At 40.2% G+C, this 16,472-nt stretch overlaps 1 protein-coding gene across 1 annotated transcript in view; it reads right to left on the reverse strand.

Moving 5' to 3' along the window:
* LOC115788632 (dolichyl-diphosphooligosaccharide--protein glycosyltransferase subunit STT3B-like) overlaps positions 1 to 16,472 on the reverse strand; it is a 96,828-nt gene that overhangs the window by 40,278 nt on the left and 40,078 nt on the right. Inside the window, exon 3 of the mRNA XM_030741754.1 lies at positions 7,984 to 8,271. Within this exon, the coding sequence (XP_030597614.1) occupies positions 7,984 to 8,271 (288 nt within the window). The remainder of the gene's footprint in view (positions 1 to 7,983; positions 8,272 to 16,472) is intronic.

Here is a 16,472-nt window from a genome sequence, read left to right on the forward strand (position 1 = left end):
AGGACACTCTCCTATGCTGTGTTTTTGGAGTGGCTGTCTGGTTTCCCTGATGTAAAGTCTAAGCACTCCTCGTTGCACTCTGCTGCACAGCATACAATATGTTGTCCAGTTTGTGTTTGGGTGTTGAGATGAACCAGTTATGGTCTGAGGTTGTTGCTGGGTTTGAAGTACATTGGGATGTTATGCTCAGAGAAAATTATTTTCCAAAAATGTTTTTCCTGAATTATTTTCTGAGAAAATTCTCTTGTTCAGTTTCTCCCTGTTTAGTGTGTCAGAGGTTCTTTCCTGCACATCTCAGCTGATTTAATGAAAGCCCAGTTAAGATAACCATGTTTTAAGTGCTGTCTGTGTATTCCTTTCCTTGCCCTGCTGCCTTGGAGGTCCTGATCACCCCGTGTCTGCTTCCAGCAGGTGGTGGGTGTCAGTGAGTAGGTGCTGGTCTCTGTATGTGGGTTTCTGGTAAACTTCAATGTCGAGGTTTCCATCCTCCTTAATGAGCACAGTCTGGGAACAGTACCCTGTTTTCAAAAGTATCCTCCCCAGTGAACAGTGATGGTGGCTTAAAACACCTGCTACAGCCACCTACAACGCAGTCTGGAGATCACTTCTCAAGCATTTCAATCCCCACTCACACCTTACCTCAAGTGACTTCAACAACTCATAGGATGGTGGGGTGGAGCAATGCCCTACAGAGGTTTCACACCTTGGCCTGGTAACAGTAATGACCCACGCCTTTTTCACACCTTGGCTCACGTGATGGTGATGAATCAATATGATTAGTAGTGGGTCAACAACCTTGAGGACAACCTCCAAGGGGATAGCCCCCCACTATCAGTTGTTTTAGAACTGAAGAAGACTCCTGGATGAGAGGTGAAGCATCTCCACAAACCAAAAATTCCAGCTGCCTTTTTTTTTTTTTCCCCAAGCACTCGAGAACTCAATGCATTTCATCCAGATTTGGTGCAGAGCCACAGCTCACCTCAAGTTCACCTCTCAAATATTCACTCAACTGCAGCTCTGCTGAGTTTGCAGTCTTTCCTGCTAAACTCATCTCAACGAAACTTTTTAATTTCCCTTTGTTTCTTTCCATTTCAATATCTATTAGCAAGTCAAATTTTCATAGATGTCACTTATTTTGGTAAAGCTGCATGTGAGCTGTCATTTAATGTAAAGCTCTTTGTTTTTACTCATTTAATCTAGTTCTGGAATGTATGATCAAACATTAGTATCACAGAAAGCTTCTGGTGGTTTCACGATATTATTAGCTTGCATAAATAGGCCTTTATATAGGTAACATTTTAATGTTACCATCAAAAAAAAAAAAAAAAAATCAAGCTACACAGCCATACAAACATTTTACTCTTAGTCTCTGTTGACAAAAATCAAATATCTGGCACAGGCAGGCTATCCTTTAACAGGCTGCCTGTTATGCTTTTCACTCATTACCACCATTTTCAAAGTCAGCATATGGTCATTAGTGTTAATGTTCCTATAGTGGAGCTGTATGGCGCAGCTTTGAGACACCTTTTGGGGGGGAGACACCTGTTAGCCTCGAGGAGCTGCCAGAGCCCCTGCAGTCCAAGTCCAGTACAAAAGCAGCGCAAGCAGGAATGAAGCAAAACAAGTTGTTTTTTTAAACTGGAAAAACTTCCAAACAGTAGAGGTAGCTCATCCTCATCCTCCATCTGTCTTTATGCTTCTTGTATGTAGCGAAAGAGCGCCTCTCAGCTCTTAACACACTGTTACTGCTAACTGGCTAGCTAGCACACCCAGCATGCCATCTGTAGATATAATTTTGCAATTGTGCAACTTTTAATAGCACAAATTGTCTATGATTCATTAATTACTGTGTGCTATGATGTTTGGTCAATAAAAAACATGAACGTAGCTTCCAGGTCAGAAAAGTAGCCAGTGAGGAAGTGCCTTAAACCTGCATTCATTTTGAGACATATTAATTCAGATAATGTTACTGATCTGAAAAAAAGAGCAATAAATTTGCAGCTAACTCACACACACGACCTAATAAAAAGGTCTAACCAGATCAAACAGTAAACCAGTAAATAAAAAAATGTTAAGACTTTCAATGAAGGAACTAAGAAACAAGAATACAAGAATGCAATTACTAAAGAATTTTACAAAAATACAAAATATTAAGGGAAAAAATTAAATCTTTTGCCATCGCGCAGCAGACAACTAAATCAATCTTTCAAAAGTGGATACAAGTTCCCAAATTTGTACTAATTTGAAAAATTCAACTTTGGTACTCATATCGATCTGTGAATGATTTCTCTGTAATGTTCAGCTGCCTGCTGCACTCCCAATCGTGGTCATACTATGTTTCAAAATGGAGGATTATTCATTGTACACTCAGACACGCCCGTGCTCGTCACGTCTAGTTTTTGGAAACCTAGATAGATGAGTAAAAGCTAATCTCGAGGGTTCAAAATAGGACTTTAAAAAAAAAAAAAAAAAAAAAAAGCGGGGGAGGGGGGGGGGGGGGGAGGGAGAGAGAGAGAGAGAGAGAGAGAGAGAGAGCGAGAGAGAGAGAGAGAGAGAGAGAGAGAGATCACGGTAGCTACATCCATCTTTCATACCATCTATGCTCGCAGCTAATATCATAATACATCTAAATGCCTGGAAAGGCCACAGGGGATTTTTTTTTTCCTGTTCACTGGTATTAGTTTTGAAAGTACCACCACATTATGCATGATGCTGGTACAACATCAGGTATACTGCCCAATGCAAATTTAATCCCTTCTGACTTTTGAGAAAACATTATGAGTGGGGTGTTTATCATTTGCTGGTCCCAAAACTCTTAGCTTGCGATCCTACTTTACATCACAGGAGAAAAATACTTCTAAATGGGTTTTTTTTAAAAACCTCTGAAATGCCAGTAACTTATTAGGTCTCTAAATTTGCATGAAATCCTGCATACATGTGTGCACACAGCCTAAATATGTTTGGCTTACCAATACTCATGGCATATTTGAGGTTAAACTCTCCCACTGTGTGCAAGAATCATCAGTTCAGTTTCACTCTGCTGAGCCACTACACAGGCAGAGACAGCTAGTGCTGTTGTACTGGGACTTAAATTATAGGCACAACAGCAGCGCTCAGGCAGCCACCTGGACACTAAACTGCAGGGCCATTGCCAGATCAGTGACAGCGAGCGAGTTCAAACAAGGGCCGCAGAGCTGTCCGCAAGCACACTCCAGTATAGCGACCCGTGCTACCTTGAAACCACATGTAGAGATTCATCCATACATGATTTGACAAAGTGACATAAATTTGGATGGCTAAAACCTCGGATGGATAAAAAGGTCCCTTCAAAGCCGGCGGCAGCTTCACTGCCAAGCTTCTTACGCTGTGACACACAGCAGTGAGTCACAATGTGATGAAATATCTGCATCACTACCTGGATAAAAGCCTTCACTACTCACAATGTCGCTGCACTTGAGTATAAAGGAAATCAACACCTTGAAGGAAAATTAAAAACCGCATAAATAATCAATGTCCTACTGCTACAAATTAGCTGCGACATGTGCAATGAAAGCACTTTTCTGATCACTTATTGAACCGCCCTTGGATGAAGGTTATGAATACGAGTTTAATAAGCCCTTCTAACATTGGGTGCCATTACTATTCAGCAGATAAATCATATAAAGAAAGAACGAAAGCTTCATGTTTTTAAGAACATGAAACATTAATTAAAACAGTTTAAATAAAGACTTGCCACAAAGTCAAGTCTACTTTGAATACAAACATGCTGCCTTTTGCAGTTGAGGTTAAAAAAAAGAAGGAAAAAAAAAAAAAAAAAAAAAACAGAAAGAGATAAAGCCTCATTTGTTTCTATTGTCACTGGCACTGCATGTAAAACACTGGGACATGACTACAAGGTCATTAACATGTAATGAACCACACACGACATCTGTCACATATGTAGGTTATGTTGTCGGCTCTACAGAGCCATTATTAGGCATTATGTTGAAATTAGTGCTGGTGTTATGACCAAAGATTTCACAGTATATAAAGAATAAAACTATTAGTCTCCATTAAGCTAATATAATGTATATTTGGTACAGGGCTACAGAGTCGGTCCTTAACAGGCTGCTTGTTCTGCTTTTAGATACAGTGAAATGCCACCTTTTGTCACCACTAATTAAAAGGCAACATCTGGCTCATTGGTGTTAATGTTTGCAGAGTGCAGCTTTGCAACAATCTCCATTTTGACTTCAAACTTTGTGGCACAAATGGGTCTATCACAGAGAATACAGGTGCTCTTCAGCACTTTGGGGAGAACATTGCTTTAGATTTAAAACACATGGAAAGTCAAGCGAAGTTATTACTGGTAGATCTAGCAGACTGCTCACCAGCTTTGCCAGAAATGTTAGCGTGCCCCCCCTTCCCCCCCAAAAAGTAAGCAAGGATAGCCCCAGTTTATTTAAGCTAATGTAGACGGTTTATAAATGAAGCGGGGCGCTGCTCATAAGTTTAGCAAGATTCCATTTTAACCATTCAATCTGTCAAAATACAGTGCTGAGAATGTGTTTGTTTCTGGTAGCATTACTCTGTGTATGTGTGTCAGTTTCTATTAATCGTGTTTATTTTGAAATTCATTGGTTGATTATGATGGTATTGAGGATTGTAAAAATTCTGCAATGCTGGCAACTGACTACAAAATTTCTCCATCATAACTTAATCTTTACCCATAAAGCAATAAACACATTTTTTAAAAAAGCCAATTAAAAAAATTCACTTAAGGGCGGTCATAAAAACATTTATGCACACAGAGGCGATGTGAAGAAAACCCAACCTCCATTGCCATGTTTACCAGTTATACATATGCAAAAGCTCAGGAAACCATGCTCGTGCATTTGTTGTGTGTGTGTGTGTGTGTGTGTGGTTTAGGTTTAACAGTGGCTTCAACTTGTCACAGCGCTGTGCAGTAATTGACTGAAGCCAGCATGAGCCGAGATAGAACATTTGTCCTGAACGCTTTATGTGCGGTGCTGTACATCATTCAAATACACATCTGCATAATTGTGTGACTTCTGCAGGCCATGTACAGCTTTGAGCCGTAAAAGCATTTTTCTTTTAATCAGCTGCATGCGGTCGCATTACATCACTGATATTATGAAAAATAAGGTTTTCTAAATAAATTGGTTATATAAATAGGTTACATTTGTCTGGCACATTTCTGTGGATCTCATATATTGGATGTGACCCAGCCAGGAATTATGACTTCCTACAATCACACAGCTACATTCAGGCAATAATAGACATGTGGCTTAATATGCATAAGTCCCCTGGCTCCAATAGGATTGTAGTATTCTATCACGTAGTAATCTTTTCTAGATAATACCAAAGCTTCTAAGCATTAAAACAAAAACAAAAAATCTATGTCCTTTGCCAACATAAACTGAGCCACAGAATCAAAGGAAAGACGCTGAAGCTCCAAAAGGAATTAAACCTTGAAAGCTTTTGTGATCGCTTTACTTTTATATTTATATTGCCTAATGTAATGTTCAATGATTAAATCCAAGGATAATGGTTTATGATTGTGGCAAAATCTGTATGTTTTATCAAAGCTGGCCCTGCTTATGTTTACAGCTAAGCATTTTGAGTGATTTCAAAGATAAACTCAGGGAAAAGGACGTTTTCACAGGTGTATATGAAAAACTTAGCACACCCCATGATTTAATAGCTTGTACTATAGCAACTATAGCAGCAGAAATTTGAGGTAATCATTCTCTGTATGACCTTCAGTCTCTCGCATCGCCTGGGAACCCTTCGAAACAAGCCATACTTTAGTCTTCTGCACCTGAGCAAGTATGGCTTGTTTGACATGACAGCTCATGACTGTACTGTCATGAGCCTTAGCGTTTAACATGCCAACTGAGGCCTGTAGAGTCTGAGATGTAGCTCTTCCGTTTTTCTGCACTTTCTCTGAGCGCTTGCACGCCTTCCAAAACTGCCAAAACTTCTGCTTTTTATAGGTGCGCTCACACTCGCTGATGATAAATTAATCAAGTTCATTTATTATCAGACCCTGCCTGCCTCTTAATTCCTACGGAAGCAGTAAAGGTGTACTTCGTTTTTCACAGGTCTGATTAAAGTCCTGTGAATACAGCACCTGTACCGTGTTGTACAGGCGCCGTTTCGCTTTTGCACGCATGTTTGAAAGATTTGCATAGGGTGGCAGAATTTTATTAAATAAGGCCTATACAAGTTGCTATCTGAAAAATCTTCCTTGCAATCAATTTTGTCTCTTCAGTGATCACTTTTATATTGATAACGTCTACAATATTAAATTTGTCCTCCCTGAAAATACCCTGCCATTTTCATTTGACATCTGCTCAGCACAGGTTAACTGTGGAGGTGGTAATTGCTTGTCTGTAGCCTGCTGCCTTTATATTCTATCCCTGCAATCCACAGGAACAAGAGGCTATTTCATTAAAAGATAATTTCACAGACTCAATGGGACGGCACAATACCGTACGAACAGGAAGTACTGTATGCTCACTTTGTGCTAATGAAAGGTGGTATTATTTATGCTTTCAAAGAATCTGCAGTTCTCCAACAATTCTCTTGAATTTTACGTTCTTCATGCCAGAATGATGACTAACAGATATCTTTCAAGTCTGAAGTAGTTGATATGTTGGAAGCATATAGCAAGACTATAATATGCCACATTCATGACTTTCATTTCATTTTGAAACATTTCAGCTGCATTTTTTTCCTCCCTCATCTCCATTAGCACTTTAACCTTGAATTCGTGAACTGCATCATTGCTGCAAAGCATTTTTCATCATCTGCTCTTAATCTGTATTTCTCTATGGCCAATACAAACTCAACTCAGCTCTTTAGTGTCAAGAGAAACCCAGTTATCGAGAAAGACAATTACTTCCATTTTCAATAAGCTGGAAATATTAAATATTTTTCTATCTGAGGATGAGTTTAAGCAGAATGGAGGCAAAAAATAAATTAAAAAAAAAATCCAGCAACTAACCGTGAACTAACACAGCTCAATACAAAATGAGAAAAAATCCTCAGTACTTGTCAAGGTCAACTCCAATAACAAGGAAGAAGTGGATGCTGATAAAACTGTTTGCAAAGCAGAGCTCTTCATTTTCACACTGACAAATACAAACACACACTCGCACACACAGGTACACAAGACGCATTCATAGCAAGAAAGCTGCAGGGCTGAAAGGCGGATGCTGATGCAACAGAAAAAAATAAATAAAAAGTGGACGGACTCAAAGTAAAAGTTTGTTTCAGGCATCTTTCAACTTGAAAAGCTCATTCCTTTCACCTGCTGTGGAAAGATGTGTTGCGGTGCAGCTGTTGCAAAGATTCAGGCTGTATTCCAAAAGGGGGAAAAAAAAAAAAAAAAAAAAAAAAAAAAAACTCTTTTTCCTCATCTCTGAAACTGCTTTGTTAGCTCAAGGTCTGTGGTACCACAAAGATAACCTGCAGAAATAATGTTTGATTGATTGAAAATAAAATTCTAATAAACTAATGAAATTGTTGAAGGGAAGAAAAACTAAAAAGATTAACTGCTTTCTAAACACAAATGCTCTGTGTTCAGTTCATGCATTTTTAAAAAAGGAAGGGAAATTGGAAGAGGGGATATTCAACCTTTAACGGGCGATCTCCTCAATTCTACTCTTAAAGGTCATCATATTGTGAAGGTTTTACAGTGCGGCATGTCGTTTCGACGGCTTCACGTGGTCGATGAAGAAGCCTGGCATATCTTTAAAGGATGGGGATAAATAATTCAACATCTGCAGCAAGTAAGATTTCAAAGTAGGACTATATTTGCAGCTACATAAAGCCTGTCCCCTATAAAGTGACAAAATTCTCCCAGGGAGTGAGCATGAATCGGATTCCTCACAAGCTGTCAGTTCATTATAACCATCTACATTGCACAATGAGATTCCTCCTCATGGCACTTTTAAATTGAGTCTCCACTATACTCACCCAGAGGTAGTAGGTGAACTGCAGGGCGAAGATGGCGATGCCTTCGTTGTCAAAGGAGCCAGCAACAGAGCGGGATATATAGCCAGGTACGATGGCGATGAAGCAGGCTGCCAGCAGCCCTGCACCCTGGTTCCACAGCTCCCGTGTCAGCAGGAAGGTGGAGATGGCGGTCAGACCGCTGAACACCGGAGCTAGAAAGACGCAAACATCGCGGATGTGGACGGTGATGTGGAGCATGTTGAGCACGTAGTGGATAAGGCCTGCTGTCACCATTAGCCCTGGGTACACCTGAGTGAGGGGACAAAGAAGAAGAGAGGCTGTGTGAGAGAAACAGGAAGAAGAGCAAAATAAAAAGCAGTGAAGTACTAAGTTATAATGCAGCATCATCAAGTTAAGGGTTTTCCTGTATTTAGGCATTTTTGGCACCTACCAAAGAGATTTTAACTCCAAGGAAAACTACACTTCACCAAATAAAATTTTAATTTTGTAACCATTTTCTTAAAATTGGGGTTTAAATTTACTCAAGCGTAACAGCCACTTGTTTATGGAATGGAATAACAGAAAAATGCATAGATTTCTTTCACACAAAGAAAAAAAGCTCAGCGCCTTTACTGAAATAAGCAGGTATGTGCCGAATAATTATGGTATTATCTATGTTGACAGACAGCAAAGTGCAGTGCAGAGAGTTAATTTGTTCCATTACTGCAGAGAGAATTATGGATTGCCTTTTTCATAAACCTTGGGACAGATGAGAACAGCACCTATAATCATGATAACTGCACACACACAGCTGCAGCTTGGGGGGGGGGGGGCTTACTTAAAAATGCAAACAAAGCTACAAAAAGATGCACATTTGCATCAAAAGACTAAAATCAGCATTAGGTGCCAAAATCCAATTGCTTTTAAGCGGATGGCGGGGGGGTGGCATCAGGCTTTCCTCGACTGACTGAATTTTTTTTTTCTTTTTTTCTTTTAATTCCCATGATGAGATACTCATACACTTTTACTGATTGCTCTTTAATGTTTACAGAAGGAGAAAAAAAAATATGCATTTGTATAATCAATAGTCAACTGGCCCGGCAATATTGTGTAACCAGTTATAATAGAAATACATCAGTTACTGAAAAAACAAACTTAACAGAAACAAGAGAAGAGTTGCAAACTGTTACCGCTTATGAATGTGAATCAGACCAATAAGACCAGACAGGTTGTGAACGACTTCCGAACGAAGAGGACAGCCAATCGTGTCAGAGCTGGTGACAGCAACAGACAGGATAAACTGATTATGAAGGCTGGCTCTGATTGGCCGCAAAACTGAACACTTGTGATGCTGTGGAGAGAGGACGTTACTGAACCGTTATCCATCACTGACCACACTCTGCACCACTTACCGAACAGGCATCAGAGCACCTTCTCTAACAGACTGACTCAGCTCCACTGCCGCAAGGACAGATGACCACATGCCATCACCCTCTATAATACAATATATCCATCTGACAAAAAGGCGGCTACCAAATTGACTACTACTACTACTTCTTCATCATCTCAAGTGCTTTAACAGCAGTCCCCATAATCTCAAATATGGGGATAAATTAAGTACAGTACTGTGCAAAAGTCCCTAATCACTGCTTATTTCTTTATATTTTGCTAGGAAAATTGGAAATAGGTACAACCGTTTATTAAAACATAAGCAAACACATGCAAATATACAGAATAAAAGGCAAAAATAGGTTTTGCACAATTTAATCACACTGGAAATCAATATTTGGTATTACCACATTTATTCTTCAACCCTGAACTCTCTTTAGTAGCTTTCTTGTCATTTCTTTAAGCAGTCCTTGGGAATAGTTGTCCAGGCTTCTTGAAGGACATTCAAAGCTCTTCATTGGATGTTGGCTGCCTTTGGTCCCGTTCTTTGCTGAGTTTTCTATTACAAGTAAACAACACCGGTTCATCCCTTGAGTTAGATGCCTTTTTATGCTTGAATGATTCACAGGTCAGTGCTAAGTGGCCTAACAATTATACGGACTGGACAGAAAATGATAAAGCAGCCAATGTCCAAAGAAAAATTCTGAAAGACCTTCAGAAAGCCTGGAGAACTATTCCCTTAAGAAAAATTTACCAGAAAATCTGACTCCTTGGAAGCAAAATATAAAGAAATGAGTGGTGACTCAAGACTTTTGCACAGCACTGCATTTCTCATTTCAGTAGGTCAAAATTTCACTGAGATTAAACAAGAGGTAATGTGGCCATTAACAAGCTCCATTAATGATGAACAAGTTATTGCTGGGTATTTAGGCACTCAAACACCAGCACGCACCTCCACAGAGCCAGTACTGTCTATCATATATCATAAGGGCCACCACAATGAAAAGAAATATTCAGGTCAGCCAGATCTAATTGCAAATAACCAAATTAAATGCAACTAAATTGGCCTTGAATAACACAGGGCACAATCAGAGGTTGGAACAACAATTATTTCCACTATCAATTTGTTGATTATCTCATTAATAAATCAGAACCTCCATCTTTCTGTCTGTTCTTCACACTCTCAACAACCCATCATCCAAGTCCCTAAACTTTGTGATCCTGAAATTAACTCCTCATTTGAACAACAGTCAGATCCTAAAGACAAACACTAGAAAAGCAGGATGAAAAGGAAATAGGAATCATTTTTGGCTTGCATAAGTGTTGCCATGTATCATGACAACAAGAATATAATTATTAATACCACCATCTACTGAGTCAAAGCTGGGGCCTGAGTAGGCGAGGCTTAATGCCCCTGTCTCATCTATACATGAGCAGATCCAATTAGAGCCTTGTGCAGTGCAATGTGGATGTCTGACATAAGACGGAGAATAAGAAGAAAGAATGGTTATGTTTAATATGTGAGTGATCCTTAATGTTTTTTTCACTGTAGCCCGAGTCCATACACTACTGCTAATAAATTTAGGTCTTCACATCTCCAATTAGCCAATGCCTAAAGCTTCACCGGCAAATCTGCTTCAGTGTAAATCAACCACATCTTGTCTCATAGCTGTGCAGATTGGACACAGTCTAGTCCTGTAATTATTACCCATCCTAAACTCTGCAGTATGGCCCAGGTCCCTCCCAAATATTACAGATATGACTAAGACTGTTCATTACAGTCAAGGATATTTTGCAATGAGGTCTGACTTGAACGAAATCTTTGTACATAAGTTAAAATCAACACTTATCTAAACTGGCATTCAAGAATGCACAACACAGCCTGCTCATTTTGAAAACGGCGTCAGCTAAAACTGCTAAAAGGCCTTACAAAAACGCACTTGAGTCATTGTCATTACGATAACAAAGAGCGGTTTATTGGATTGACAGCCCGCTGTTGTTCTGGACTGTCACATTAGAGAAGCCTTCCTTCCTTATCTGTGGCTCGGGAGAAAGAGCAACTGGCAGTCATCCTCTGGGGAGTGGAGGCTGGGTGGGAGTGAAAAGGGAAATAAAAAGGGAGAGGGCAGCTGGACTGGCGTGAGCATAAAGGCACTCAACTGTCACATTAACTGACATCGACTCATCTTTCTTCCAAACGGTGTGACCCATCTGAGTGCTTAGAGACTTAATGCTATCATACACAATTAATGCAGACTGTCAGGATCGTCTGTCTAATTTGGAATAAAGGACGGTGGGGGGGGTGTAAGGATGAGATTGGAAGCACAGTGGATGTGTGAAAGGCAGAGGCAGGCAGTAGAAAAGATATAATGAAAGATAAAGAACCAATGAGACTCGTGAGAAAGGAGGAGACAGTAAGACATATACTGAAAGGTGAGACCAGGTGTGTCAAACAAGAGTGAATATAACAGCAGCAAGGGTTTTTTTTTTTTTTTTTAATAAATCAATTCTACTGGGTGTCAGAGGTCACAGGAAGGAGACTCGGTGTTAAAGTGCGCAGCCCAGCCAGGCTATTACAATAGAGTGGAGAATATAACTTTGTAATTCACAAACTCCTAAGTTTTCCTAAACAAAAGTCATGGATTGCATTTACAGGCTTACTGCAGCAGTCTGAGATGAACCCATGCACACCCCTGCATGTTTTAAAAGCATAGGCTTGATGCAAATAAGGGCTCTCACACATTCGTTTTATGATTTCAAAAGCAGTGTGGGAGTAAAAGTAAATGCCCTCCTTCCCTGAAGCCTGTCTATGTTCACAAAATTATCTAGCTCAGTCATGCAAACAAGTGGGATTTTCACGATAAGCCTACACACTAAATAAGCGAGCGGCTTTCTGTTACTCCAGCAACTGGCAGCACAGTGCCCCTGAGCAAGGCACTGGCTGTTTGCAGCTGATTTTTCGCGTTAAACCACGTGCTGAAATCACTCTTTATATATCAGTGCTGACAAATCCCACTCTAGCTTCTAACTGTGAAGCTGGTTTCAACATTGCAATCTTCTTTGAGCTGCTCCCATCTGCCTCCATCTCACTTTCCAGCATCCACTTCTGTCACACCAAACCTGCATGTTGTCCTCCACTACACCTATGGTCTTCCTCTTTCCCTCCTGCGTGGCAGCTCCATATTCAGCATCCTTTGTCCAGTATATGCACTCACTCTCTCCTCTGTATCTCCAAACCATCTCTTGCTTCTACTGATTTCTTTCCCCTTTTCTCCAGAGCATACCTCCACCTCTTCAGGTCCTCTTCCACCTGCTCCCTGCTCTCGCTATAGATCACAATGTCGTCTGCAAACATCATAGTCCACGGAGACTCCTGCCTGATCTCATTTGTTAACCTGTCCATCACCACGGCACACAACGAGCAGCTCGGAGCTGATCCCTGATGTAATCCTATCCCCACCTCGAAGCCATCTGTCACTCCAAGCAATAAAATAATAATCTGAAAAATAATCCAGTTATTGTGACTCATTTTGAATGTGATTTCTGTTTCTCAAGTGTGCTTAAATGTGCATTTCCTTACCTTTAATACTGATATCTCTGTTATTTAGACAGTTCTGGGAAAAGGTAACAGTCATAGTTTTTATGCCGTTTGCATTTATTCCTGCAAAGTTTTTCCGGTTAGATGAAGCAAAATGGAACAAAATGGAAAAATATTAAATTGATCCTGAAAGTAACTTACTTTTAGCTGCAACTATGCCATGGTTCTATCAGATGTATCAACCTTTAGGCATCATCTCCTAGATGCTGCATATTTACATATAATAAACGAGACATTTGCATTTAGTGTGGCCAATATAATGACCCACCCATCTGCCAATGAAATGCCTGCACATCCTATAAGGTGATGTGTCACTTGCCATCTGGAACTTAACTTTTTCCATGTCCACTGTGGGTTACGGCGGACTGTTTTGTGTAGCCAGAATATGTAAATCTTAAAGAGAGCTACAGTAATGCCCCAGAATAACTGGGCATTTTAACAAACAGGAGATTAGTATGCATCCGGTAAGTGAGTATTTACATCAGCAAGATGAACAGGACACTGATTTAAAACGAAACTCAAAGCTAATATTCACGGTAAGGAAGCAACATGTCGCTTAGTGAACCACGCTGTTGCACCACATGACAGCGACATAGTTTGGGGGCAAATGAAGCGCTATAGCACAGAGAAATATGCTATATCCAGCTTTGGCTTGCATACAGAACTTGCTAGAAGGATAAATTCATTATTCACTTCTGTATAGTCAAGGGATTTCTTGACAATGAAGGGAGGAAAAAAAAAAAAAAAAAAGTCTCACTTTTTGAGATGCCACGGCCATTCTGCTGCAGTGCATCTTTCTAACATTTTTCTTCCAGTCAGATTAATTTGGTTGCCAAAGCAACTTGTAAAGCAGTATATTAGTTCCAGCATGATTTATGTGAATTTATTCCAGTGGTATAAGTATCACGCCTTGGCATCCAGAATCAGGCATTTTTAAAATGCCAAATTTTAAATAAAAGGTATGCAGTAACACTCTGCCAACAATGTTCAAAATAATAATGCTGGAAGTACTACAGGACCTCTGTAATTGCTTGGTAATTTAAGACAGAGCAAGCCGTACCTTAGGCCCAGCAGAATCACTCCACAAATTATACCAACTGAAATGGCTCCAGTCACCTTTTCAGAACCACTCAGCTCTACACTTCCAAGAGAAGTTCAGAAATCTTACAGGACCTTGTATGTTTTAGTCAGGCTATATTTGCTCCATTTTTATTTCCTGCATAATAAAGATGTTAGAAATCCAACCAAATTCCCTGTTTAAACTGACCTTAATTCTAATCTTATCAGGATTTAAATGCTAGTTTATTTTGTTGTTTGTGGATGTTTGGAACAACAAGCTTGATATTAATAAAAATGAAACAAGGAAAGGAAAATATAAAATGCAGCTACTGCCTGTCAATTTCCAAACCCCAGCTATAATAATGCTCAACCTCTGGTACTTCCTCCCTTTGCAAATTGTTTTAGCTTGAGGGTAGTCTGCTGAGGACATTAAAATATTTAACGTCCAGCATGAAAATAAAATTAATCTTAAGTGAAACTACTTTGAGCAGAGAGGGTTTTTGAAAAGCTTAATGCAGTCCGCTTCAAATTAACTCTGTGAATTACTCTGTTTGCCGTTTTTAACTCATAGACCATCAATACAAATGCACAGAGGAAGAATCTCAGCTCTGTGCATGCTTATATTTATGCTGAAGACAACACGCTGTACAGTCAAGGAATCTTGTAAATGTCATGAAAATTAACTTAAGACTATACGCCTTCCAGTTCTGATTACCAGTCTAATCATGAGTTTCAGCTCCCACCCTCTGGGTACACGGCTTAGCCCAAGCGTCCGTGTACTGAAACAGAACCAGTGCATCCACTATTACAAGCCAGGCTTGTCATGTGCAATTACCAGAATTTGATGGTAATTGCTTATGACAGATAAATCCTGATGGATGGGCTTGGGATTTTTAATTCCTTGGGTTGCTTGTGCAGTAAAGAAAACCATATTCAAACATCAGTATGTAAAATGGCTCCCACCTCCAGCTCTGGACCGTTTGCTTGGTGCTGCAGCGATAACATAAATTTAAATAAATGCACAGCATTAACATGCCTCGTTGTCTCAACTGTGTGGAGGATCTCCCCAATCAGCCTGAAGGGCAGAGACGGGAGTCACACTGCAGGCTCTGAGGTTCAGGCCCTAGTTCAGCTTTTTTAGCTGGGCTGGAAGAGGTAGGAATTTATTTCCACATTTATCCGGCACCGAGGACCTGGATTCTATAGTCCTGATGCACCATTAGCTGGTGCAATTACAGCTCAGAATGTAACCCTGGTGTGTCCATGAAGCTCGGCTGAGAGAACAGACAGCAGGTGGGAATGTTAAGGAGGAAAGGGAGATAGACAGGCCAAAGGTATTTAACTCACACAGACGTCACTGTTTACAGGATGACAAGATGAAGTTGGGAGAAGAGTTGCACAGAGGACGGGGATCAGGGAAGTGTTAGATGCATTTTGTGGAATCAACATCTCCCATTTCTCACTCAAAAAGTTCAATATTTTATCACAATCATTGTTGGTCACTGGGGTGGCAGCCGAGGGGAATCTGTCAAGTTAACTGTTGTTCCTGGATTGTGACTTAAATCCATGCTCTTTGGCAGAGGCTTACAGGGCTCTGTGGTATCCCTGAACTGCCAAGCCTGACTTTATAAATACTTCTCCAGTGCACGTAGGCAGGCCTGTATGGTGGTAGCTTTGATATGTTTATGCAACAGCTTCTTTATTCTTATATGTAGTATGCTTGTGTTTGTTTTTGTCTCTGTATTGAACCCGTGTGCTGACAGAAGATGTGTCAAACAGCCATCTCAATATGCCGGTCGACTCCTGTTTGAGCCTCTGCCTCCGTATCTCCCCGAAAAAACAACTGAAACCAATGTGTCACCAAACCAGGTCTGCCATCTTTTTTTTCCCCTCTAAAGCCAGAAATTATGGCTCAATTTCCAGGCTAGGTATGATGTCCTTATGTCCTGTCAGCCTTAAGACTGTTTTTGTCAGGTGGGCTCTTAACATTAAAAGCTTTCACTCCATTTCATCCTTAAAGTTAGAAGACTCAAAGTAGTTCTATTGTTTCAAGACCAGTTTATCTGCCAGCATCAGGCTTCATCTTACTCTCCTTCATGGACAAGACTTCACTGTGTCACATGGGCCAGCAAGTTGCTCCCAAGTTGAAAGGGGCAATCTAGTATAGTGCCATGGGCTCAGCATTTGTTGCTGACACTTATCCCAACCCCTTTTAGTGTGATACACAGCAAGCTAGTTCACACTTGAGGTCACTGTGTGATTAAACAAACTGCAGTACATCTTCAGCAAAATGTAACGCTGCAATCCTGAAATGACCAAACTGGAAACTACCTGCTGCATTTAATTCACCCATGAAAATCAAGAGATTTGGCAACACTGTGGTGGAAAAACCAAGAGGATGAAACACTAGTCTGACCTCATTTAGTAAAATAACAAAAATCAGGGGGAAAAAAGGGCAACTAGT

This window comes from Archocentrus centrarchus, chromosome 11, assembly GCF_007364275.1.
Source record: "Archocentrus centrarchus isolate MPI-CPG fArcCen1 chromosome 11, fArcCen1, whole genome shotgun sequence".
Lineage (NCBI taxonomy): Eukaryota > Metazoa > Chordata > Actinopteri > Cichliformes > Cichlidae > Archocentrus > Archocentrus centrarchus.